The sequence below is a fragment of the Mauremys reevesii genome, linkage group 11 (assembly GCF_016161935.1).
Source record: "Mauremys reevesii isolate NIE-2019 linkage group 11, ASM1616193v1, whole genome shotgun sequence".
Classification (NCBI taxonomy): domain Eukaryota; kingdom Metazoa; phylum Chordata; order Testudines; family Geoemydidae; genus Mauremys; species Mauremys reevesii.
Window position 1 is genome coordinate 27732587 of NC_052633.1, and position 27259 is coordinate 27759845.

At 40.4% G+C, this 27259-nt stretch overlaps 3 protein-coding genes across 19 annotated transcripts in view; 1 reads left to right on the plus strand and 2 right to left on the minus strand.

Annotated features, from left to right (window-relative positions):
- The window catches only part of PMS1 (PMS1 homolog 1, mismatch repair system component), a 114049-nt gene extending 112884 nt beyond the window's left edge, over positions 1 to 1165 (minus strand). Inside the window, exon 1 of the mRNA XM_039494344.1 lies at positions 1030 to 1165. The gene's annotated coding sequence lies outside the window, so the exon portion shown is untranslated. The remainder of the gene's footprint in view (positions 1 to 1029) is intronic.
- OSGEPL1 (O-sialoglycoprotein endopeptidase like 1) lies at positions 405 to 16078 on the plus strand. Of its 13 annotated transcripts, none has more exons than XM_039494365.1 (9): positions 1175 to 1240; positions 3982 to 4126; positions 4519 to 4591; positions 6603 to 6853; positions 7412 to 7799; positions 9121 to 9561; positions 12637 to 12767; positions 12965 to 13036; positions 15919 to 16078. In XM_039494365.1, exons 3-9 carry the CDS (start codon positions 4577 to 4579, stop codon positions 16019 to 16021), a joined length of 1401 nt encoding a protein of 466 aa, XP_039350299.1. In that variant the 5' UTR covers positions 1175 to 1240; positions 3982 to 4126; positions 4519 to 4576; the 3' UTR covers positions 16022 to 16078. The 13 variants fall into 13 exon arrangements, with proteins under 13 accessions (XP_039350289.1, XP_039350291.1, XP_039350295.1 ...); XM_039494362.1 differs by having other exon boundaries at positions 1188 to 1240; positions 3518 to 4126; XM_039494368.1 differs by lacking the exon at positions 3982 to 4126 and having other exon boundaries at positions 1199 to 1240; positions 6748 to 6853; positions 7417 to 7799; positions 9121 to 9325; positions 9413 to 9561.
- A 593-nt stretch (positions 16079 to 16671) lies between these two features.
- The window catches only part of ANKAR (ankyrin and armadillo repeat containing), a 52228-nt gene continuing 41640 nt past the window's right edge, over positions 16672 to 27259 (minus strand). Inside the window, exons 24-26 of one of the 5 annotated variants that reach the window (XM_039494336.1) lie at positions 21166 to 21236; positions 17606 to 17652; positions 17048 to 17149 (exon numbers count right to left, since the gene is read on the minus strand). In XM_039494336.1, coding sequence (XP_039350270.1) covers positions 17645 to 17652; positions 21166 to 21236 — 79 coding nt within the window. In that variant the 3' untranslated portion in view covers positions 17048 to 17149; positions 17606 to 17644. Of the gene's footprint in view, positions 17150 to 17605; positions 17653 to 19053; positions 19187 to 21165; positions 21237 to 22436; positions 22576 to 27259 lie in introns of those variants that run through there. The other 4 variants (XR_005586142.1, XM_039494335.1, XM_039494339.1 and 1 more) reach the window with 4 other exon arrangements.

A 27259-nucleotide genomic window follows, 5' to 3' on the forward strand; every position in this document is an offset into this window, starting at 1 on the left:
CCCATAAAGCCCATGACTAATACTAGAACAGTCACGTAACAAATTTTAAGTTTACATAAAAAGCTGTACTTGAAACCATAATCTTGATCACACAGTACATGATATTCTATATCTTGTTTAAAGTGCAAGTTCTTGAGGCAAGGAGTATATCCTCCTTTGTGTCGAATATAAAATCCAGAAAATAAATCTGAAACCAAGACACAGCACAGTGAGTCAGTATGAAGGAGTGTAAGTTTTTTTGAATGAGACATATTAATATTCAAAAGAACTTAAAGGACAACTAGCTTTAAACAGTCAGCCAAACATCATTGCTTTCAGCTGCTTGCTGCTGCGCATTTTGGAGCAGTGGACACGATTAACAGCCTCAGCAGGGCCAGGATAAATCTGGACCATGGCTCATGTGCCCTTTGGGTGGCAGGCAGGCAGCCCGTGCTCCCCTAGGCTCTGAGGCGGTGTCTGCGATCAGCGCTGCACGGCCTGCTGAACTACGGCTGCCTCCGTCCGAAGGGGCTGTGCACGGAGAGCCCAGCTGCAGAAGTGGCACTGAAAGCTGCACTGAATGGCGTCGGCCTCCGGAAAAGCAGAGGCTGAGTGTGCTCGTGTGAGTGCGGCGGGGCCAAGTCTAACCGAACCGGGATCCGCCCCTGGTGCAGTGGTGAGCGCCACGAAACAGGCCCAGCAGAGCCCGCGCGCGCTAGAAGCAGCCTAAGCAATTGCCTCAGGCCTCAAGCAGCTCAAGGGAGCCCCTTATATTCCTCCCTAGGCCCCGTGCTGCCCCTCTCCACCCCTAGGCTCTGCAGCACCGTGGAGCGCAGGGGGGAGGCGGGCGGGGGGAGGCTGAGCCCTACCCCCAGGGCCTGGCATCTGTGTCTGTTCTGGCCTGTGCCGCCCGGTGGGGTCTCCCAGTGCCCCGCCCTGCCCCCGCCATCGCTACGGGCCGGCTTACGCCGCTGCGCCCGCCCTGACGGCTGCTGTAGCGCGCCGGCTGACGCCCGGGGATTAACAAAGATGGCGCCCACGGCTGCTTACCTCCAGGGCTTTCCTTCTAGTTGCCTGGACCAAAGATGGCGCCAGCGAGCGGTTCCCTGCCTCTCCCCCAGCGTACGTTCCTCCTTTCCATTGGCCCAGCTTTGCCATGTGACCAGGCCTGGTCCGCTTGCTCTTACGGGGAGGCCGGTTTTAACCCTTGCGGGACAGAAGCCGCTGGATCTGGTCGCAGGGGCGGGGCAAGAAGCGCAAAGTAAGGGGGGGGTGTCTCCGTGTCGGGGCGGGGGGAGAAGTTGGATGAAACCCGGGCCAAGGGAGGCGGAACCTTCATCTAGCCCAAGACTGACGGGGGCGTCTCTGGCGCGGGGTGTCAGGCCCGCCCGGGTCTCGGTTGCTAGAGCGGGGGAGGCCGGGGTGTCGGACCCGCCTGATTCTCTCAGCGGCCTCCCCCTCGGCGCTGGGTGACTTTGCGCCCGGGGGTCAGCACCACAGCCCCCGCGCTGCTCTGGGGCGCTAGGGAAAGGGCTGCCCCCCTCTCGTTGCATCCTCGCCGTCGGAGGTTACGTGACCTGCCCACCCGTTATAGTCAGTTCTCTCTCAGGAGCATCTCATTGAAATGGCTGGTGGAGTAACCGTAGCATTGCACCTGTCCCGACTGCCGTGCCGCTCTCCTCTCTACCGGGTTATGACTTACAAACTCCTCCGTCCGTTTATTCTCCCAAGAATGCAGCCACGAAACAGTCCCACGTCTCCGGCCCCTTACACCAACCTTCCTCTTCTAGTGCCCCAGTCAAGGTTTGATTTAAATAATTTGCAGAGCAGAGAAGATATAACACTTGTAGGGCTTTGTTTTTTCCCTTCCATTATAAGATTATGCCATTTAATTCATCCTGGCCCCCTCCAATGGCAAAACCGATTTCCTTTCAAAAATATTTGTGAGCCACATTATCCCTGTCAGGTAAGAGCCAGAAAGGGACTGAGATAGAAAAGCAATAAAGGGGAAGCCCTACAGCTGTGCATTATTAATTCAAAACGGACCCACCTGATTGTATCTAGTCAGTCATTGTTTCATTTGGGGAGTTGAAACAGTCAAGAGTGTAGAAAGAACCATGACACTTGTTTACATGCAGTCTGGTGGTTTTTTTGCCCAACTCTGTGTAATAACCTTCTACATATAAACATGCTATTGCACACAATATGATTGATACCATAGTAGGTGCACTTAAGCATAGAACTCTAGGAATGTTAAAAGAGCTAATAAACAAAACTCCTTCCAGTCAGAACATCATTAGAAATGTGCTCCCAGCAAAGAAGGATCATTCTCCAGGTATGTCTGTCTACATCTGTGTTAGCAGTAACGTTGGCCATCAGTTCCCCAAACCTATTTGTTATCTATGTAGATTAGGGGAAGGCAGGTACACATTTTTTCAATAGCCCCATACTAAAAAATGTTGTATAGCCACTACCTCCAGTTTAAGAGCCTCACTGCCAGACTAGAGATCTGTTATTGAAGATAGTTAAGATACAATTTAACCCTGAAGCAAAAATTAAATAAGCAACCACTTTCCATCCCAGAATAGCCCTGTTCATTGAAATTAAAGATGGAACAGGACTGAAATACTAGACCCAACCAGTTACCAACAAAATAGATGTAGATTTTCAAAAAACTTCTTATCTAGTACTGGAAAGGTTATGTCTTCAGTATTTAGTGACATAACACAAAACAACTGTTTGATGTTGCAACAAGTATTGTCTCAACAGTAGCAATTTCCATAACAAGAATAAGAAAAAGCACAGAAATACACCTTGTAGTAGAGTAGTGGGAGGGGATCAAAAAACTCTTCCTTTTGTTCAGGCTTTAGTTCCCCTTCATTCTGGACTTTAACCACAAGATGTAATATGTTGAGAAAATTAATTTTAAGATACCCAGAGATAATTAACAGAATGTGTGCATAACATTAAGCATATCTCATGATATTTTTCTGTTGTAACTCATCCTTCCATACCGATTTTCTCCTCCCCTTGTTTGTTAGTCGTATCTGGTGCATTAAATCTAATTGTAATCACTTCAGGGAAGGTACATGTCATTTTATTTGTCTGTAAAGTACCAGGGTCAGATGTGGTGTTACATAAATTAGACATGATAAGTCGGAAAGGAGAAAATGTTGCTTAGCATGTTATCTTCTTTTCTGTTGTTTTTCCTCACATGATGTCTTAAGGTGGGTTTTTCTATGTAGTTATCTAACCAAGGCCCTTGTGCAGATAAGGTCTAGAGGATCCCCACTCTTTCACTTAATGGGAAGCAGTGTGATCCAGTAGCTAGGGGAGGGAATTGTGACTTGAGAAATCTGGATTTTGTTTCTGGTTGTGCTGTGACTAGGCAAGTCGCTTAATATCTTTCTATCTCAGATTCCCCATCTATAAAATAAGGACAATGAGTGAAGTACTTCAAGATCTGTGGATGAAAATATACTATTGATTGTTTTGGTACAGCTATCTTAACTCAATTGCTTCCCTTTTCTTTTTACAGTCATGCTTCATTTCCCCTGCCTGGGTGCTTCACATATTATGTCAAAAATAAAATCAGTATCCTTGAATAGTTAGTGGATGCTCTTGAAAGTAGCACAGATAATTATGTTATCAGGGATCACTGTCCTGTTTTTTAAAAGGCTCAGGATCTAATCAGATTAGTTTGGATTTAAATTAGTATCCACAAGGGCATTTCTCACAGCATGTGTAATAAGAGTTGAACTGATTAAAAATATTGGCTGGAGTGGTGTGTAGGGAAAATGGTTATTTTAGAAGGAATGTTTTTACATTGTGACATGCTGTAACAAATGTGTTTTGATCCCACTCATGGTGAAATCATTGGGTGTTTTCCTGTTGATTTCAGTGATAGCAGGACCACAGGGAATCGCACAGGAACCAGTTCTGTGTGGGTGGTGGAGGAGGGACAATTCCCTCTTTCTCACCCTCTCCCCCATTTATTGACAGAGTGGAGGAAAGCACCACAGCCACTATTCCAGCCCTGTGACTGGAGAAGGAGCCACTGCACCTTTGTACCCTCGGTGGATTCATGGCCCCTGATTCCATATAATCACAGATGCTGTGGCCACATATCCCCTAATTTACAAAACAAGTATTTATGAATTATAAACAAGTTATACTATTGTTTATTCTTTTAATGTTTGTGGTGAGACTACTTTAAATAAATAAAACAAATACATTCTCCCACTACATAGTTCCTCTTCTTGTAACTGGCTTGCTAGTATGATGTTGCCCAGTTATTTGATTGTTTGTTGTCTGGAGTAATACCTTTCTGAAAGCTTGAATATTTTTTACAGTGGCAGTGACTTATGGTAAGTCTTGTTCCTTCTAATAATGGAGTATTCAGGCATATAAACGGTAAGGTGTTACTTATACAGTTCAGAATTTAGGAGTGTAACCAAGCACATCTGCCTGTCTATACATAATGTCTATGCGTTGCAGAGTTTTCTGAGATTTACTCTGTGTTCTGTGTCTCTCTCACAGAAAAGTGTAAAACATGGTACCTCCAGTTGGAAACACTGAACAAAATCTGTTTTGAAACATGTTTTGGGTGCAGGTAACCACAGACCTCCTAACCCTTCTCAAAATGTTAAGTATTAAGAAAACATTTCCCTTTCTTTTTCTTATTTCTTAGAAAACACGTTTTAGCTCAGTAGTTTGTAATAGTAAAAAAGTAAGGGATACGCTATTCAGGTCAATTTCTTGAGCTCTAAAATTATGACTGTTTTAGAAAATGAAAGTTATATTTTTGTTTGACCTGAAACTTGATCTGCTTAATTTCTTGCAATTTTTTTAAGTCAGTGTAATTCTGTGTACAGTAGAATAATAAGAAAGCACTCTCGAGAAACCCTCCAATAAACCAGTATGCATGCACAAAGGAGAAACAAAACTGGGAAAGGGAACAGGTATCACTTTCAAGCGTCCAAGGGGTTACTGTATAAAGAGTGAGGAAAAGAAATCATTTTTTAAATTGCTAAAAATATTTTGGCATTGGCTTTTTTTTTTCAATTAACTTTTCATATATAGAAAGAGGGGGAGAGTGATTTCAGTTCACTTTAAGAAATATCCATTTGGTTAGTCACTTACTGTAATCTACTGTACAAACCATTTGTGTTTTGTAATGTAACTCAGATTAGGTTGTTAAAGCACAGGTATTGTACCTACATAGTGTTCATCTCACAAATTTGCCAGAATGGGACGATGTCTTACTACTGAGAAAATAGGAGAGCATTTTAGAAGCATGTTAAACCCCAAAACATTTTTTTTCTTACCTTAGGTGGTTAGGTCCTCCTATTGTTTCTACCTCTTCTTGGGGCCTGAGTTGGAGGACAGTGCTTCTTGTCTATGTAATCCCTCTAATGGGACGCATTTTCTTTTTTTTTCTTTTTATAAAATTCCTTTCGTTTTCTCTAACTTCTTGTTTCTTTTTCCCCCACCACCACTTTCCTTCCCGACCAGGAATTCCCCCCATGTCCTCCACCCCACAGGATTTCTAGTGTTAGATGCAGCAGCAGTTTTAAGCTCTATTACTAAAAATACCATGAGCACCGGGCACTTAATGCTACTGGTGCTAATATTGATCCTTGTTGAAATACTACGTCATGATCAGCAACTGTCCTAGTACTGGGAGAAAAATTGAGTCAGAGGAGGACTGTGGCCCAGATCTTAAAAGGTGTTTAGGAGTTGTATTCCTATTGAAATCAATGTGTATTAAGATCTGAAATACCTTGGAGGATCAGGCCTGGGTACCTAAGGCATGCTCCAAAATATACTTTTGATAGAGCACTGCCTAAAGTTAAGGTGGCACGGGGATTTTCATCCTAAAGGGTCATTTTCAGAGGCCTATCAAAACATATCTTTAGGGCTGAAATTTGGCACATTTGTTCTAAGCCCAGTAGTGAATATTTTGGGAAAGTCTGCACAGAAACAGCTGAGTTGGTTTGAATTAGGAAGATTGTGTGGAAAAAAATACAAGTTTGCTATCATAAAATAAGATTGGTCAGTGTAAAAGAAGTGTTTTGCTACTAGCTCCAAGGATCTAGCCCAGCATGTTGCTATGTATCTCGCTATAGATATGCAAACGGGGAGAGAGAATATATGTAATGGTTCTCAGGCACGATGAAGTTTTTATTGCCACAAATATACGTTCTTATTACTCATGAATGGTGGAGCTCACTGAAGGGAGCAGGGTCTGCTTCTCCTTGGGATTTATACCAGTGTAAATCATGAGTCAATAGAAGTACTCTGGGGTAAAAAACCTGCTGAGAAGAGAATTAGGACCCATATATGACGACTAATTGTTAGATGACTAAAGATATTCTGGTATCAGCTAAGCCTGTTCACTCAGACCTCTAGTGGTATAATAAACAATGGAATAGCAGAATTTTTAGTCTCTTCCCATTTAAACATGAACCCATTAAAGTCATTATTGGTGTAACTGCATTAATTTTGAAGTGACAGTTTGCATGAATTTGGCCACTGCTTTTAAAATTACTTGTTACTAATATGACTTGGCCTGACTAAATTACTGTTGTGGAATTTGAATTCTGAGGATGGTATCTGTACAGTTCTTTTCTAGGCATGCCTCTGTGCAGAAGATTTTAGCAATAAGCAGTGTAACCAGATGCACTTCAAATTCAGTTAAACACGGCCGGTCTGTGTGGTTAAGAAGCATTTTCTTTAACTCTGTCAAATACTATCCCACTAAATTAGTTCTGGGAATTGAAACCAGTTGTGATGATACAGCAGCTGCTGTGGTGGATGATACTGGCAAAATCTTAGGAGAAGCTCTACATTCTCAAAATGAAGTCCATTTAAAGTAAGTAGACATTATCATGGGTGCTTTATTTTCTAAACTGCACTTGTAGTTTAATATTACTAATGTGATTGTCATTTATACTTGTCATATTCCATCAAGGGGCAGGTTCTTAAGTCTTAAGAAATATGAATTGGTTCTGATTATCAAATTTGGTAAAATTCCCCACACCCACCAATCCTGAAGAGTATTTTATTTACCTGTCTCCAATTTTGGACAAAGGTAAATCAGAATATGGACATTCCTTGCTAAATTCATGATGACAGAGTGGGGTTGTGGATACCAACTCCTATAAATTGTCTTGGCACAGCCTAGGGCTAAATTCAAATGGGGCATAAACTAAGCAAGAGCAAGTTGAATCCTTGTATGGCCTTCCATTGGAGGTGATGGTAATCTTCACTGCATGGAGCTTTTTAAATAGGACTAGACAAAGCATTTGAGAATAACTGTAGAGAACTGTCATGAAGTGGAAGGACTACCAAGTCTTTTCCATCTCTCATTTCTATGATTCTGTTTCTGTCATAAAATATGGACACTTCATAATTCTTTGTTTCTAATTAGAACAGGTGGGATTATTCCTCCAGTGGCACAGCAGCTTCACAGGGAAAATATTGAGCGAATAGTAAAAGAAACACTCTGCGTCAGTGGAATCTCTCTCAATGAGCTCTCTGCTGTTGCAACTACTGTAAAGCCAGGACTCGCTTTAAGTCTCGGCGTGGGATTAGAATATAGTTTAAAATTGGTGGACAAGTATAAAAAACCTTTCATCCCTATCCACCACATGGAGGCACATGCACTTACAATTAGGCTGATAAACCAAGTGGAATTCCCTTTCTTAGTTCTTTTAATCTCTGGAGGCCACTGTATCCTGGTAGTAGCACAAGGAGTTTCAGATTTTCTTCTGCTTGGACAGTCAGTGGATATAGCACCAGGAGACATGCTTGACAAGGTAACATTTCTGTAGGGATTCATTTATGCATTTTATACAAGTACTTACATTTGTTGTATTATTTACATAATAGTTTGTCTGTTTCTTACAGTAGCAAAAGTAGCGGTATGTATTCTTTAGGAAACTGGGATTCTGGCATTGCCTTGGGTAAGAATTTGTGTAAGCTTTAGAGCAGCTAATGTTTTTTCCAGCAGTGGAAAAACAGTGGAATCCAGTAACAGGTAAGGTTAATCACTTGTGTAGACCAGTCCTACTCTCTGTGTTTTATTAGCAATTTTTTATATTTGTGCCCAGACCCTAGATGGATACCTTAAATAAATCTGAATAAATTAATTTTTAAATATTCCCTGCTTATAAAATGGGCATTGTTAAAGGAAGGATCTGATTTGGCAGATGTATATTTAAACTCTGGGAATTTTCATTGTAACCACAGAGGTTGGAACAAGTTAGCCAGTATGCTTTCTAGAATATCACCTACAGTCAACATAAAGAAAACAGTACAATACACTATAAACTTCAATTTTTTCCTCCAATTTGAAATACTAGAGATGTTGTAGGCTTAGAGGCTACTAAAATCTATTCATTATATTTCTTTAGTTGGCACTAGTTGTTTTCAGCAGGCAGCTAGCCATAACCTGGATGGCCAGCCTACACTGAGGCTGGACATAGAAAGTTCAACAATATATGCAGTACAAATGAATCTGACTAACAGTGATATTTAAAAGGATGCTGCTGTTTAAAATCGTGTTTGATTTTTTTAAAATGTCCTTACTTATGTTACTAATTGTGCCTGAGAGAGTTTGAAAAGTCTAGTTTATGTTTCACAAGTTATATTGTGTTGGTCACTGAATAAATAAACTTAAGCTGGCCAGTTTCTGTTTCTTATTCTCAAGCACTAGCACAGGTTTGCAAGGAAATTTTTAAAACAAAACAAAAATTTTAAAAAAAGTTTGAAATCCTTTCTATTAGTGTTAACTTGGCAGTCTAATATACCCATGAGTGTCCATTTCAAACAGAATAAGAATTAGATTCCTCATGTTTCTTGCAAAGTTTGAGGACCCTCGTATTCACCCAGTTTACTATAAAATTGGATTTGATGTTAAACGCCCTTAGCCTTAGCATCTATCATTGGTCTTTTCCTCATAAGACCTAGTTCACAATATATAAACTCTGGGCCAAATTCATCCTTAGTGTAACTCCATTGACTGGAGTTATAATGGAGCAGTGCGATAACATCAGGGATTAATTTGGCCCTATTTTTCCCCAATTCTTCTTTCCAAGTCTATTGTTAGCATAATTAGATTCTTTTCCATTTTTCTAGGTAGCAAGAAGACTCTCTCTAACAAAGCACCCAGAGTGCTGCAGAATGAGTGGTGGGAAAGCTATAGAGCACTTGGCCCAACAGGGAAACAGGCTGAATTATGAACTCGGAGCTCCCATGCGACATCATCCTAACTGCAATTTTTCCTTTTCTGGACTTCACTCCAATGCCACTAGAATAATTATGCAAAAAGAAAAGGAAGAAGGTATTTTTCAAAGTAAGATATATACAAATTGTACACCTGACCTGTGGTTATATTTGCAAAAAACCCTTTTGCTCACAATCTCTTTAGGTTTACAGGAGGGACACCTCCTGTCCTGTGTTACAGACATTGCTGCTGCAGTACAGCATGCAGTAGCACTTCATATTGCCCAGCGAACACACCGGGCCATTCTATTCTGCATAAAAAGTGGCATCCTATCACAACCAAATGCAACTTTGGTAAGTACATATAACTTTACTATGCATGTCAAGGGGTACATGCTGTCATACATCTGAATACATGTAACAGCACCAGGAGAAAGTGCAGCAAGGCATCAGCACCCTCCTTGACATTTCCACTAACAACACAGCTCCAGCATTAAAATAAATGCATGTGATACATTTAGTTGAACATATAAAATAAATAAAACCTGCTCCAACAGAGTGTACAGCTGTATAGAGGATTGCAAAGTGCTGCATTGTTAAGTAAAGTAATTTTAAAGTTTTCTTACATGTCTATTTTTCTTGTATATATTTAGATGTATTAGAAACATCTATCCACAACTTTAACATCTTTTACTCCAAACAATCTCAAAGCATTGTATAAAGTTAACTAACTGATATGAAAACTACATGTAGGGATAGCATCATCCTCCACTGAAATGCAGCCATCGGGTGAAACACATCATTTGTTTCAACTGTACAGAGCAATACTAGAAAGCAGTTTAGGAGAGGAAGTGAGAATAATATATCAAGCTGAAATTTCGAGGGGAATTTATAAGTAAACAGAATGTGATTAACCAAGTTTAAATTTGCCCAGGACACTAGGATTAACACCTCATCTTGTGCACTATGAGATTTAATTACCGAAAGTGGTCATGACCATAGTTCTCTGTCTCATCCAAAAGAGAGTACCTCCAGCAGAACAGCACCCTTTCTGTCTCCCCCCCCCACCCCCCATGCTGGGACATTTAATAAACATTGACTTATTGGGGAGAGTGGCGCCTATTGAATTGCCAACACTACTTCCTTTAGTATCTTGCTTTTCCTTGTAGCTTTCCTATCCCAGTCTTGACATAATTCAACTCTACTAAATTTGTGAAATCTGACAGCCCAATGTGGTCTGGCTGCAGGGTTTTGCAGGGGTACTGATTCAGAATTCTTCATTTATAGTTACTCTCTCACATTTTGTCTTAATAAATTGAGGAAAAAAATAGTATTTTCTTAATCATCACATTGTTAATGCTACTAGGCCATGCACTTCTGTTCTTGTAATTTGTCAATGATGATTAAAGCTTTATGAAATATGGTGAAAAGATTAAAGATTTTTGTGAACATGTGAAAATGTCTGCTAATGAACTTAATTTTATAACTTGTAAACTGGGTTCAAATTTTTTCGTATTATTCAGTTTCACTAACCTCTCTTCAATAATATAACTAGAGCTTGCTAGAAAATAGGACACTCTTTCATGAAAGTTCTCTTCTGCTCCCCTCTCCCCCCCATTGGCCTTTTTCTTGAAATATTTCAAAAACTTGAAATTTTTGGACTAACTCTAAAGGTAAAAAGTGTAGTTGCTATAAAGCCTTGGAGATTACTTACCTTTTTATGTGTTATAGCAACTTAATTGTAAGTGAAAAATGTCTAAATTAAGCATAAAAATTGTTATATGCCAAATTCAATAAAACTTCCAATAATGTTCTTCACCCTACAAGGACATACATGTCCCAGAAAGCAGAATTTTCAAGGACTTCTACTATTGGATGCATAAAAAGATGACAACTTTTAATTGACTCTGGATCTGTGATGCTAGAATTACATGATTTTTTTTTTAAAGGAGGGTGTCTTTGCCTGCTACACAGGACCAGAAAGTCATTTTTAACAGCTAGCATTTTTACAAGACACTTAAAATATATATATTAAATAATTTCATAGTCTCATTTGAATTAGATTCCCAGCACACAGGAGCACTGATCCTGATTGAGAGCTCTGTGCACTATTTAATACAAATAATCATTGGATGTGGATAATCTAATCCATTCCTAAATCATCCATAATACATGGGTATTTAGTCTAGTCTTGAATATATAGTGATGATTACATGGCTTGCTATTCTTACCTTTTTAGCATTTTCCTCTAATAGCTTAAATGTGCTGTGCTGCAATTTACACCCATTACTTTTGTTCTGTCCTACTTGAATAATGTGATTAAGGCCAGCTGGGACCATTATGATCATCTAGTCTGATCTCCTGCATAACAGAGGCCCTAATGCCTGATTTTTGATAGCTGCCCTACTTACACATCCTTTACATGCTGTATTTGTAGATAGTTGTATCTGTTCACTAATCTTTTAGGCCTGGTCTACACTGTCGCTTCTAAGTCACCCCCTTGAGTGACGTAGCTTACATCGACCTAATGTGGTATCTACACTGCACTGTGTCAGCGGGAGATGCTTTCCCACCAGCTTAGCTTCTGCCTCTCGGGGAGGTGGAGCACTGAAGGCAACGGGAGAGCACTCTGCCATCAACTTATCACACCTTCACCAGACCCAATAAATTGATGCCACTGCATCAATTGCAGTGGCGTCATTTTAGCCTGCCAGTGGAGACAAGCCCTTACTAAGACTACAGACACCCAATTCTCTTATCCTTTTCTTTTCTATTAGGTCTTGATTTCCCTATTTATTATCTTTGAAATTAGGGGTGTGGAATAGCTTCCCCCAGTACATTTCACCTTGGACTAAGGGGGGGGATATGATAAAGATCTATACAATCTTGATTGGTGTGGAGAAAATGAATAAGGAAATGTTATTTACTTCTTCACATAGCACAAGAAGTAGGGACCACCCACTGAAATTAATAGGCAGCAAGTTTAAAATTAACAAAAGGAAGTACTGCTTCACACAACACACAGTCAACCTGTGGAACTCTTTGCCAGAGGATGTTGTAAAGGCTACAACCATAACAGGATTTAAAAAAAAATTAGATAAGTTCATGGCTATTAGCCAGGATGGGCAGGGATGCAACCCTATGCTCTCTGGGTGTACCTAGCCTCTGACTGCCAGAAGCTGGGAGTAGATGATGATCACTTGATGATTACCCATTCTGTTAATTCCCTCTGCAGTATCTGACATTGTCCACTGTCCGAAGATAGGATAGTGGGCTAGATGGATCATTGGTCTGACCCAGTATGGCCTTTCTTATGAATTTTCTTCAATATCTTCATCAAGCTTTTTTGTTGAACTAGTGCACTATCAGCTGTTCCTTATTTGTTTACTTTTGAATGACTTTTGCCTGTCTTTTTAAAATTGTTGTCAGGTTGTATCAGGAGGAGTTGCAAGTAATCAGTATATCCGAAGAGCTCTGCAAATTGTAACAGATGCAACTAACTTCAATTTGCTGTGTCCTCCTCCCAGACTCTGTACTGACAATGGTGTTATGATTGCCTGGTGAGCAAAGACTGTGTTTCTATGTTGTTGTTTTTTAAATGTTCTATATAGCAGTGGTACAATGCGAAAAAACCAGTTGACGTAATTGTGTAAGAATTTCTGCTTATTGTGGTTAAGCCACGTGTCATCCAGACAAAAAGACACATTTGTACGTAAAGTATGAACTGCATTTTAAATTTATGTTCTTCTCTATTTAGGAATGGTATTGAAAGGATGCGTGCAGGTTTAGGTGTGTTACATAGCACAGATGGCATACGCTATGAACCAAAGTAAGTGTCACAGCTCCTACCAATCCATTTTCTCGTATGGTCATATTGAACTTTAACTTCCTACAGTCATTTTAATTTAAGCCTCCTTCAGTTATACAATCAGATTTTATTATGTGAAACTTCTTGTGATGCAGTTGTGCTTTTTAAATATCAGTAACTTTTCACTGCAATTATATAAGATACAAATAATACTTAACACTTATTTACCCCTTTTTGGGCATAGATCTCAAAGAACTTTATGAAGTTGGATAAATATCATTATTCCTATTGTAATATGGGGAAACTGAGACATGAAGAGGTTAAGCAACTTGCTTATGGTCATTCAATTAATTGGTGGCAGAGCCAGGAATAGAACTAGAACTCAGGCATTCTGTCTCTGAGCTCACTGTCTTATGCACTGAACCCTGCTGCCTGTTCATGATCAGCCATCCAGTGCTAAGTTCAGAATGGGTTTACATTCCTGAGATGGAATATCTGTTGGTGGAGGCTGCAGTGACACACAGCAGTCCCAACCTATTTTGCTCTAAGGAGCTGGAGACAGGCTAGCACTTTTCCAAAATTGGACAGAAGGCATGTGAAGGATATGTTGACCTCTCAGTTGCCTCTTCCAGTTGGGATGCTGACAAGCCTGAGCCATTAAAAAAAAAAAAAAAAAGAGCTACTCCCCAGCATCCTGATGGGAACCCTGAGGGATGGGCAGCAGTAGACACCCTCTCAGCAAAGCCACACTGTGCATCAGTCTGGCCCCAGGTGTTTAGACAAAGTTAAAATACTGCTTTTTAACCAGAATACCTTTAATAAAATAACATTTGATATAAAATACCTCTACTGCACTTTAGACATTAGTATCCATGGCATGGCCTGTTTTTATGAGGTTATGTAGGTTTTGGAAGGAATGGAAGTGGGGTTGAATTGAAGCAGAGTGTTTGGGAAACTTTGGAGGTTCCCTATTTTTAAAATGCTAATTGTGATCTGTATTATTATGAAATAGGTTTTCATCTTTTCCCGTTTCCTCAATAAAAACAGACATTTTGGGAACTTCTCAGGAAACACAGATTTGCAGTTTTCTGAGAGAACAAAAATGTTGGAATGTTATGCTTCAGAGAGTACTTATGTAAGGCTTCATTCATTAAAAAATAAGGTTACCTTATTTTGCTGCAATCCCACAGAATAGATAAATTGCACAGGTAAATACTCTTGTGAACTTCTGCTATATCTTGCATTCACAAGTGTTAGCAATGGGATGCAAACTGCGAAATCTCAACGAGCATCAAAGTGAAAAAGAAAAGCGACTTTCTGGGGGGAAAACAACCACCACCATAGCCAGAGTTCATCTCTTCTGCTATGTTCCAGTTCAGACCGTAGGGTAATCTCTTCAGCTAGGACGTAGGGATAGAAACAGCAAACTCTTGGAAGTGGCTGTAAGTAACTTGAGCCCTTCTAGTTTGCCTCAGTAGCTGTTTTCTCTCTCCAGAAAGTCAGGGCAGACAAGCTTCTGGTTCAATAATGCTAATAAATTTGATTTGACCTGGCCTGTTATTTCCCTTTCATAACACTATGAATTTGTGTTTTTCTCCAGCTGCTGTTCTCCTTTATATTGGATATTCAGTCTCTTTACTAGACCCTCACCCATGCTTATAGCCATTTGTTCACAAGTTGTTGTGTTGCTGATTTCTTTTGACCTTGATTATTCTCTGGCTAGCTGACAGATACCTTTGGCCAGTTGCTCATTTCCCTTCCAACTGTATATTCAGCCTATTTTAAATGAGATTAACCATATCTTGAAAATGTACTTGTCTGGCAGGAGCTATTATTATGCCACTTGCTTTTTTCTTAAATCTCATTCAGTCAGAAATTTTAAATTGAAACTAGTTGAAACCCTTCTTGTTTAAGATGTTTGCAGTGTTTTACATTCACAATTCCTCACCTCAGTTAGAGGAGATACACGTGGGAGGGAAGCTGAGAAAATATTTCTCCTTTAGAAGGTATTTGCTTTTCTCCCCCATTCGAGCACATTGGGGCCACTTCAGCAGTCACAGATGCTCAGGGTATAAGGAAAGCCCATGTTCCTTTTTTCCTGTGCTGGCTGCAGGAAGGAGTTGGTAGAGGAACTTTTATGCCAGCTCTACACAACTGTGGGATCCCTCTACCCTGGGGTAGTCCTCCTGTGACTGGACAGGACAGCTTTATTATTTGCAGAACATATGTGGGTTAATTCTGAGCCCATTGATGTCTATGGAAGTTCTGCCATTGTCTTCAGTGGAACCAGGATTTCACCCCGGTGTCACACTTACCCCTGATATAACCTGGGACAATTCTCATTGACTTCAGTAACAGTGCTGCCCCTTTAATTGCTTGGGCTGAGGTTTGGTTCATTTTGCTAACAAAAAGACTGATTTTTGAAAGGACTCACATTTCATGTTTCAAATATGAGGTGAGAGAGAAAAGCCAAGATGTATAGAGATTACATTTCTGGGCTGGAGAGAACATGTTTCTTGTTCTGGGCAGATCATTTGTGTTGAGACATTTAGTAGACAGTACTGAGTTATTCATATGGAAGGAAAGAACCTGCAATACTTTACTCATTGTCACTGGTGAAGGGGAATGCTATAAAAACATTATGGGTTAGGTGGAACTCGTGTACATCATTATGCTATGAACAAGGAAAGTCTTTCATAAAAGGGAAGTTGGACAAACTAAAATATAGAAGGTGCTGTATAGATTTACAAATCTTCATTGCCTGTATAAAGCTCACAAGAGTCAAGCACCAAATACTCAATACTTTAAATAGGTAGCTTCATAATTGAGTAGATGTATAACTTTATTAGCATAATTATAAAAAATTGTTTGTTAAAAATAATACAGTGCTTGTTATATTATAGAGCTTCTCTTGGAATTGATATCTCAGAACAAGTTGGAGAAGTTTCCATCAAGGTACCAAGTCTAGAAGTCTCCCTAAATGAACTTTCAACTATCAACTTATAACACATCCAGTTTGGGAATTATTGTTCATGGCTGTTATTAAAATGTTTATGTTTCCTAGTCTTTTCTTACTAAGACATATCTGACCAATGTAAGCACCCTTACGGGCTGCTGTGCTATTTAGTAGTTAAAACAGGGAGTTGGAAGTCAGGAGAGTTATTCTATTCTCATATGCCATTGACTCCATGCATGACCTTAGACTTATGTCCCTTATTTTTCCCCATGTGTAAAATAGGAATAAGTTAATAGTGCAATAATTACCTTTGGAAAGCACTCAGTTAAAGTTCTCTAGATAAGTGAAAAGTATCAGCCTTAATTATTATTATCTATATACTCAAATATCCTTTTGTAACACAGAACAACGTTTTATAGAGGCAAATTTTCATAGCACTTCAAGATTTTGGCTACATGAGTCCATTGATCTTGAAACTCTGCACAACATTTTAAAAATTTACCCATAAGAGTGGATATAGATTAGTTTGAGAGTGCCTATCTGAAGATAGAAGATGCAAGTATGCATAGCAGCTGTTTTGCAGCTCTTGTATCTAGTAACAGAAGGCATTGTATGATTAGAAATAGAAGCTTAAATTCACCAAAATATAAAACCTGCACACAATAGCCTTCATTGATGCCTGTGAGTGATGAATTTGAAATTATTTTCAATGCATTTATTCTTTACTACTGCATCAAATTTAATTCTTCACAGACAGACCGCCTCCTTCCATCCCACACACAACTCTCTTGTGAAAAGAGTTTAGGTTTCCAAAATTAGGCATCTGTGTATTAGCAACTGTCATCAAGAAATTCTGTTCCGAAAGACTATTCCCAAACCTACAGGATATTGCATGGATACAAATACTTATCTGCTACATTGTTGGCACTAGACTCAAGCTTTCTTTCCTGGTGAATTAAGTCGGAGCTTGCTGACATTAAAAATTCTTGGTCTTGAAACTTTTGTGATGTCGAAAGTTGCATGTGCAAATGAATGAAGTCCAGTGGTTCGGCTACGGGGTTTGTCTGTAGTTCTGAGTTTTCCCATTAAGTGAGCAGATATAGGCATTAAAAGAAGAGAGTCCTTTGGATGAAATTTAGCTTTGAATTGTCTTCTACTACTAATACTTCGTGATCTCTCTGCAAAATAAAAATAGTGTAATTTATTATACATTTATATCATCAGCAGAACATTGAGTATATGTCCCTGAACACTATGACCTAGCAGATCTATGGCTTTTTTAAAAAAGAGAAGACAATAAAGTTGAGGCCAACTATGACAAATAGTAAGTATTTTACATTTGTACCAGAAACTTTTATATGCTTCTTACATTTACCTATACTAACTAACTAGCTAAATTTAAAAAATTGATAATTCTAACTAAAGTCACCTGCCCACAGTTTCAAAAGTTAGGAAATGGCATATAGTACATGTAGCCTCATTATGGAGGTAATTTCTAAAATAAGTTAAATGTTCGACTAAGAAAAAATTGCCTTTTGAGGAGTGGTTCTGCAGATCCCCATTCTTGGGATGTGTTGATAGCTAATTAATAAATTCATCTGTGAACTTCAAAGTAAGTTAAATACATTCTATACCTTTAGTATAGGTTGGAATTGCAGGGGGTCCTCCATTTATCACCAAACTGTAAATAAAATATTTACAACTTAGGAATTCATGATCGTTAAAGCACTCCGGTTTTTCTTTGGCCTAATAACATGAAGGCTCTGGGTATTTTTTTTTTAAATACTCACAGAACTCAAATTAGTTTGATTTTTTTTAAACTAATCTGCATTGATAAATTTATTTGATTTTTGGCCTGTAAACAAACACATGATTCTCTTTAAGCACATGAGTACTCTCTTTGCAGTTAATACCTTTATATCTAGGCATATAAGCATTTTTAAAATCCCAGTGTCAAAAGTTACAAATACTTAATTACTAATTTAATACCTCAGTTTGTCTATAAAATCAATAATCATCTCACAGAGATGTTGAGAGACTTAACTATTGTTTGCAAAGTGGTTTGAGATTCTCTAACTAAAGCTGCTTATTAACTGTTGTAAGAATTAAAAAAAAAATTAAACCCAAATGATAATTAAGAGGGTGCTCGTTAAACTCCTACGTGGACATGCTGATATCTATATGGATTCTCGATGCTTCTGGCCCATGTCACTTATTGAAAGAAATATGATTCAGTATCCTTTTTATACATCTTTGTAAATTTAACAAAAAAATAAAATCAAGGAAGTATATCAATAAAACTAAAATCCCATCAATATTACTAAAATAAACTAAGCAATACTATTATCAAATCAAGATCAAATACATTAGTAATTTGATTAAAATCAAATTATCAGATTAGTTAAATCATCAGATTGATACAACAAAAAACTAAACCTCATAAATCCTAAGTAGTATTCTAAGGAGGTTAGCTGTCTATTTAGTTATAAATCCCCAACTAAAGAGTTTTACCAGAGGCAATGAAATATGAATTTAGACGTGGATGAATATTTTATACTGAAACCAAATTATTGTTTAACATCTACTCCACAATCTCAACACCAATTAAAATTTATGTTTCAATTCTTATGTGGTGGATAACCCCTTACTTCCCACCTCCAACAACAGATAACAGGCCTTAATAGAACATTCTGATAAGTAGGAGTTGTCAAAGTTCTGATTAACAGTTTACAACTGGCAATTTTAAGATTCTTAGGACACTTACACAGAATACAGAACACAAGTATTTTTAGGAGGCAAAGTTTAGAGTTCTTTAAACCTAAAGAGCTTTCTTTCTGGTGCTTTCTCTGTGTGGATTTTACAGGAGCTTGTGCACACACCCACACTGCCACTTTCTAAAATTAAAAAAAATAAAAGGCTGGAACTTTCCCCAGCAAATAAAAACAAAAAGGGGGGAAAATATTAGATACTTAAGAGAATGGTGTTTGTGAACTCTTAAGATCTCACAATCTGCTGGATTTTTCTGACATAGATGCTAGAATTGCAGATGAGAAGCCAGAGGATAATGTTGCTGGCACAGTACCAGTAGGCTTTCAGGTACAGGAAGACTCGTCAAAGGCTGGTATAAGCCTGTTAATTGATGGTGTGATTTCCTTCCTCAGAGGTGAAATCTTGGAGTTCTGGAACATAAGTCTTCCCTCAGATAGCCTGTTGACCTAAAAGGAGCAAAGGCCCTTAGCCTTACACTTGATTTTTACTTACCCTACTGTAGCAGGGTGGTCACCCACTCCTGCCCTAAAGGGCTTGAAAGCAGCCCTGGAAAGAGCTGCAGCTCTGAAACTTGGGCTGATTGGGGAAGTAGCCACAACTGGGCCACACCCCAATCAGGCTGCAGCTGGCCCTTATAAGAGGGCAGTGGACTGGGAGCAGACAGAGTTTCTCCACCTTCAGAGAGGGAAGGAGTGAGTGAGTGGCCGGCCGGCCGAGCTAAGCTTCTGGGAAGCTCAGGCTGCCTAGAGTGAGGCAGGGTTGGGGAGTGGCTAGAGGAGCTGGGGAGTTCCAGGCTGGCAACTCCCTAGGCTGCAGGGCCTTGTCCAAGGCCCCATAGAGGCACTGGGTTGCAGAGAGAGGCAGGGCCGGCTCCAGACCCCAGCGCGCCAAGCGCGCACTTGGGGCGGCATTTTGCCGGCAGGGCGGCAGGCGGCTCCAGGGGACCTTCCGCAGTCATGCCTGCGGGAGGTCCACCGGAGCCACGGGACAGGTGGACCTGCCGCAGGCATGACTGCGGAGGGTCCGCTCGTCCCGCGGCTCCGGTGGACCTCCCGCAGATGTGCCTGCAGAGGATCCGCTGGTCCTGTGGCTCCGGTGGACCTCTGCTCCACCGGAGCCGCGGGACCAGCGGACCCTCCGCAGGCACGTCTGCAAGAGGTCCCCCGGAGCCGTGGGACTGGTGTGCTTGGGGCGGCCAAATTCCTAGAGCCGCCCCTGGAGAGAGGCAGCAGGTCCAGACCCAACCTTGCCTATGATGAGTGGCTTTTACGTTGCAGCCTGCCCCAGGGAGTGGGGGCTTGATGATGATTGGCAGTAGCTCAGACTGAGGCAAGGTGGGGATTAGAGGGTTGGGGGTTCCTCAGAGAGGGGAGACCTAGAGGCAGAGTGTGGGGGGCAGCACCCCAGATAAAAGGGCACTGGGGTCTGGGAGGGACACGGGGCTGGAGGCAAGTGGGACATTGGCCTGCAGAGGGTGCTCCGGAGGCTGGCAAGCTAATTCCCTGAGATGACCAACAGGAGGCACTGCAGGGATGAGTCTCACATTGCTACACCCACCTTACAGCAACTTCCTTGGAGATCTTCAGGCAAATCAGGTATAAAATTTACCTTGGATTCTGACAGCATGGTCTAATCAGGTCAGAGTTAGGTAATATTTAGGCTAACCAGTTTGTAAAGGTCCTGCTGAACCAAGCAGTTGTTTTTTTTTTAAAAATTAGTTGTGGTGTACCACATGCACTGTGAGTCCATGATACTCTAAAATACATATATAAAAAAGAGACCCAAGACCACTTCAGAGGATGTTAACGTTCCTCTGCTGAAAAGGTCTTATGCTGGCATCGACATACAGAAAGTGGGCTTTATAGATAACTGATTGCAAAGACCCTACCAAACACAGAAGCCACTCAGCATGTATCCATCAGCATTCAAGAACATTAAAAATAAATGTGGACATCTTATGACCAGATGCCCTTCTTTAATTTTTGAAAACGACAATTTAGCAATCTTTATCTACTAGGTTATAAATCATACAGAAAAGATTACTTTAAAGCTCCCCAGGTGGAACTGATTTACAATAAAAAATAAAGTTTTAAACAAGGTTTGCATTCTCTTACTCTCTCAAAATATGACATTATGAGTGTTATAGAGTTTTATGGCCACTTTTAAAGAAAGATCGGTATGATTCAACTACCGTTCTATCACTCACTAACAACATCTAAAACTTACAGATACACACTTTATAGCTCCACCGCCACAAATATATGCATAAGGTGGCAAAAGTCCCATTGACATCAATGGGAGCAGAATTAGGCCAGTAATGAGGTTTTTTGTTTTAAATAAAATCCCAGCCATACTATTTATATCTCAAAATATACACACATTTCAAAAATCTCAGTTTTTAATACAAGAAAGGATTGTGGCTTACCCATATCACTCTCCAGTTCACTTCTTTTGGTTGTGGCACTAAGATGCCTGACATCAGATGAAAAGGTTAGTCTAGAATGTGGTTAATAAATCCTTGTTACAGGTGCTTCATGTGTGAATTAGAGAGTATAATGGTCAGTCCTGTATTGCAACAGTATTAAAATTCTGAAGGAGAGGTGAGATGATCAGCATAAATTCACAAAGGATACTACATTCAAAGAATTACCATTACAGGCAAGAATCATGTGTGTATACATTGCAGGATTGGACTCTAAAGAAAGTAGTCTATCTGCATACAAAGCTCATTGACTTCAGTGGGAATTCTGTGTACAAAGCAACTGAAAGACTGGGCTCTCTGAGATTAAAGAGGAAATCCTGCTCCAAGTGAACAGTTGAAGTAAGTGGAAGAATCAGGGGAGAGAAACCTGTTTCATTGGCAGAGTACAGAACCTTTCCACACTTGCCCCAGTTCTTCCAGTGGCTACAGTACCTCACTCTGCATCAGGGGGGTTGCCTAGCAGTCCAGAGTTGTTGTCGATCCACAGGGCACACCACTGCCACCAAAACCTCCATGTTGAGACTGAGGAAACCCCTGCAGAGTTGTTCTCTGCAAGGAAGAGGGGCTGCAGACTTCCATTGCTGGCTTTCTACATCAACATCCCAAAACTTCTGCATTGGAACTATACTGGTACCAGTATATTCAAGGCAATACCCAGCTCTTGCCTGGACCAGAGAATTTGACTCTAAAAGGCTAAACAATTACTCTCTGTAATGTTATAACACTATAAGGATAAATGTGCAAGTCTTGTACAATCTTGATTTAGATTTTGCAGGAGTAAGCAGGAAAAATATACTCGAGGCTTGCAGACTTTTTAAGGTGGCAATTCAAAGCATTTGGAACAATGCACCAATAGCCCTCTCTAGTCCTTTAAACACGTCAGTGGTATTTGGAATGCCTTAAAATCTTTTTAAAAATTATGCTGTGCACAGAATACAGGATGTGCTTTATAAAAATATGAACAAATAACACTGCTAAGAGATGCTCAAAGATGAAAGGGGAGTTACAGTGAAACTACCTCAGCATACACAAATCCTAGACTGTGACAAGAAAAGGAAATGTCCGCGTGTGATCCCACTTAACACAGAGGCCTGGTCTACACTGGGGGGTAGGGGGGGATCGATCTAAGATATGCAACTTCACCTACGAGAATAGCGTAGCTGAAGTCGACGTATCTTAGATTGACTTACTTCGCATCCTCGGGGCGCGGGATCGACGGCCGCCGCTCCCCCGTTGACTCTGCTTCTGCCTCTCGCTCTGATGGAGTTCTGGAGTCAATGGGGAGTGCGTTCGGGGATTGATGTAATGCGTCTAGACGAGACGCAATACATCGATCCCTCAATAGAGCGATCACTGTGTAGACATACCCAGAATGTAAGTGAAAAAGGACTTCATACATATTGGGTCAGTTCCATATGATCTCATCACTAAGTTAATTATCCTTCATGTCTTGCTTTGAGAGAGATTCCAGAGAAGCAATAGACAGTCACTCTCCCTGTTTGAAGCAACGTTCAGTGGGAGCATGGGAGACTTTCTGACCTGTGCTATTCTTTGGCCATTCAGTTCCCTCTTTTGTTCCCTATCCCCCATCGATGTTTGAGCTTTTGCTTCACCTTAATGATTGTTGAAGATTGACTCTAATGGTTGAGCGAACCTTTTGTCGCTGCACCTTATTTTAATAAAGGTGGATCAATTACATTTAACTGTGGCTGCTAATGCTGTTTTACCGGTGTGGCTGGATGGAGGCAGCTGAGGTACCTGAGGAAATGTGGATGCTCTTACTTAATGATGAAGAATTTCCCCTAGAGAGGAGGTCAATTTCCCTGTAGTAAATAGTCTCTATGGGGTTTTGAGCAATGTTGAAGGTAAGACCAATTTTTCTGGATTAAAACAAAATCATCCCAGAAAAACAGCTTCAAAAGAAAAAAGTTGGAGTTTTTTGCAGTAGCCAAACAGGCAAAAGGTGCAAAGTTGACAACTTGGGCATTTTTTGAGAATAGCATGTTTGAAATATGTCAGGTGTTTATTGCTTTGGTACTTCTACAATTCAGATTTCAAGGCCAGAAAGGACCATTAGATCATCTCTCTGACCTGTGATATTGCAAGGCAAATACATTCTGTCTAATTAAAAGTCCTTTGTAGATTTCAAACTGCAGGTAGCTGCATTTCAGTGTTCAGTGCAGTGACCCCTGCCTGATTTATAAAGTTAATTCAGTACATTCCAACTGAGATAAAATATTCTGCAGAATGGAGGCTTTCATGTGTTCTTGATGAGAAGATATTTAGGATTGACTTCTCCAGTTCACATGGAGCCTGGACTTGTAAGGACATCAAGGGTTCTTTTAGGTCTGCTCTCCAGCTCATTTGCATCAGTAGTAAACATAGTTGAAGGCTGAGGAGCTTGAAAGGCATGCTTTTAAACAGGTTGTATTACTATTGCCTCAGAGAGAGTCTGGACAAATTTTGAAAAGAAGTTGAGCAAAAGTGCCCATGCAAAAATACCCATTGTATGCAGTCACAGATTTCTGCTTATACATCTTTGCATGCTTGCAACCTCAACTTGTATATACCCTATATGTATATACCCTATATCATGGTGCACACAAAAACATGCATGTTTGTTTTAAGATCTGTGCCTGTGTCATCTGGATACATTTCTGGAATTTGTGTAGTTCAAGATCTTTGAAATTTCAGGGTTTTTTTGAGAATAAAGATAAATTATTGTAAATTCTACTACTGCTCAAAGATATACCTTGGAAGCTGTAAAATCTATGGCTCACTATTAACCCCCATTTCATCACCGTACCTCTAAATGAAACTTTCAGGCTCTGTTTTACCCTCCTGGCTAAAGTCATTCTTTCCTATACCTCTGTAGATGAAAACCAGGTCTGGCCAATTTCACTTGTAACTGGTGTGCAGAAATTACATGTGAACTGGAATAATATATTGGAAACCTTAAACACACATTAATATTACTGACTTTGTGGCTACAGGGATGCAGGGATATATTGGAAGGCAATTAAATAACTATTCAAGGATATTAAAACTATAATAGGCAAGTTATGGAGAAGAAATTTTGTGGAGTACTTCTGGACATGCTAATGTTTATCATGATATCTGTCATTTATCTTGAAGTAAGAGAGTCTTGTACATATGGGAAAATGTAACAATCATCTTAAGTCTTTCTTGGCTTATTGATGCTTTTCCTTAGTGTTGCATAAGCTGTCACCTTACTCAACTGCATGGGCTATCCGAATTGCCATAGCCTATGCGGGAATGAGGTGGTAGCTGCTGCCAGGCAGAGTCCAAAAGTGGGCAAAGCCTTGGCTCTGCACACCCCAATCTGTCAGCCAGCCAGCACAACAGAGCTAGCACAGACCAGGGGATATACTGTGCAAACACAAGGGCTGATGCAAATTAATTCTCCCCTGGAGCAAAGGGGGAGCCTGCTCGCCAAGTAACAGTCTTCACCCAGATCCACAGACTTCTTATTGCATAGGTTTTGCAGTGCTGACCAAACTAGTAAAAATCTTGACTCCATAAACCCTGGGTTAAGTGCCTAAGCTATACAATACCTGTAGAAAGATGCCAGAGAATGGGATCCACAAAAGCCTGCTTGGTAGGTGGAGAGCCACCTAAGCTAGCCAATGGAAAATGCTAACACGAGGTATGTGTCCCTAAATCCTGTCCCTCTCATGGAGTTGGGTGCCTCAGTCTGTACTGCAGGAAGGCATCTCTCTCTGCTTGCAATCCACAGCTGGGAACGCCTCTCCTCGAGTCAGGCACCTAAGCCGTTTCTTCCAAGATAGGGAGCAGCAAACACTTAAATCCACACAAAACCATCAGGGGAAGGAGGAGTACTCCCTTAAAATGTTTAGCCCAGTGAGAGATCATGATTTAATTCCCCCTCTCTGCTTGGTGAAAAGGGATTTGAATAGGGGTTTCCCACCTCTCAGGTACGTACCTTAACCACTGCACTCTAGAGCCATTCACTCGCTCTCTGATCCAATTAATATTTAATTCTACAAAGTGGAAATGCTTAAATAAGAGATTGAGGAGGAGTATTCGGAGGTAGATCTCTCTCAACAGGCAAAGGGGGGGATTAAACTGAGGTCTCCCACTTCCAGGTGAGTTTCCCAATTGCTGGTCTAAACATTATAAGGGAGGCCTCCTCTCCCCATCCGACTCATCTCCACCTATTTTGTGTGGAATGCTCAGAGCAAGGCCTATTAGACTGAGCCCCACAGGCCAGATAAGCAGGGCAATACCTGTCTTCACCTGCTTTGATGTTTGCGCTGTGGCTTATGAGATAGATGCCTGAGTGCCTGCCTGAAGCAACAGTGCACATGCCCAAAGGCAGCCTCTGAGGTGCTTAGGAAACTGTTACAGCTAAAAGTTAGGCACTGAGTGAGTTTAGGCACCTACAGAGTTAGGTGGCAGCTGAGGGGTTTTGTGGATTGCAGTGGCACCTAAATCTGGGGTTTAGGTGCCTAAGTCCCTTTGTTGATCTGGGTCCCGTTCCTGCTTTGCTCCTGGGGCAGTGCAATTACACACTGTCTCTTTCTCAGGCCAGATTGTAGCTACAATCCAGCCCATAGTGGTTGTGCCACTTTACCACCTTAAGTGTTATACACAAGACACACAAAATAATTTTACAAATTCCTCATTAGATAAATAGAACGCTGAAGGCAATTTTTTCCCACTTGTTCTTAAGGTTCCAATACTTCAAAGTACAGAAGGCACTGAGAACCTCATAGCATCAGGCCTCTGACTCTGTTTGGCAGCTATTAATCTAAGTCTCTTTAGACACAGATCATTATATTAAAGCATTTACATTAAAAACAAAAGCTAGTGTGATAAGTCATCACATTTAGTATCAGAAACATACAAAATTGACTCTAATTATAGAACACTTAGCTAGTTTGACTATCTTAACTTTGAATTTCAAGGCTTTCAAAATTTGGTGTTGTAAATTTAATCTTAATTTCTTTTTTTAATTTAAAAAATTCTTGAAATTTAAAGTACTGATATATGTCTGAAATCTCATCACCACCACATAGGAGATTTTTGTGTGGGAATAATGTATTTATATTTGTTACATGTTAGTTTAAAGGAAAGGAGGGGGATCCTATCAGAATCTTAGCTGACGTCATCTACAAATTGTTTCCATGTATGTTGTCTTATAAGTCTAATGTTAGAGTCTCATTCAATCCATTTTCCATTTATGTCACACTGTCCTTGAACAATGGATGGTATTTTCTGATTCCAGTCTGGAAGTATGCTTTTATTTCATTTATTATTGAGACATAAATTTAAGCACACTCTTATTCAAATGTTCCTTTTAGCTTTAAAGTATCACTCAGAACTTAAAATGAAATTGTAAGGAATTAATAGGGAAAGAAGTAGTAGGGTCTCTCATATCCACAACCCATCCCATACCCAGAATTGGCATAAGGGGGTGGGGATAGTCTCCTATTGCAACCCCATGTTGTAGAGGTGGGAGATAGGTTCCACCCTCACAACTGGAGGATGGGAGCATGCAGGCTAACAGCTGCTGTCAACTACTGGCATACTGAATCTACAGGGGAATTTTGTTCTAGCAACAGTCATCTTTCCTGCACTGTTCCCAAAGGACTATGGCTGAGAGGGTCTAACTCTTAACATGTTCTTATGATTAATTATTATGGAGCCAAAGTTATCTTTAACTATACCATTTAATCTGAACTATCAAAGATCGTCCATTGGTCCTCTTCTCACTTACAACCACCTGTACACTTTCTTCTATACCACTTTATATATGGGGGGAAAACCTGTCATAATCTGTAGAGCCACCACCTTGTCCTCCAAGTACCTCTGTCACAAAAAGCACTACCAGCTGCTTATGGTAGGCAGATGACAGACTAAACTCACTGCCTACTATGCAAAATATGCTCATTTTACTATTACCTTGTCCTCCCACTCTCTTCCTGCCCATCAGTTTGTTTCTTCTACCTCTTCTGTCTTAAACCTAGATTGTGAGCTTGTTGGGATAGGGACC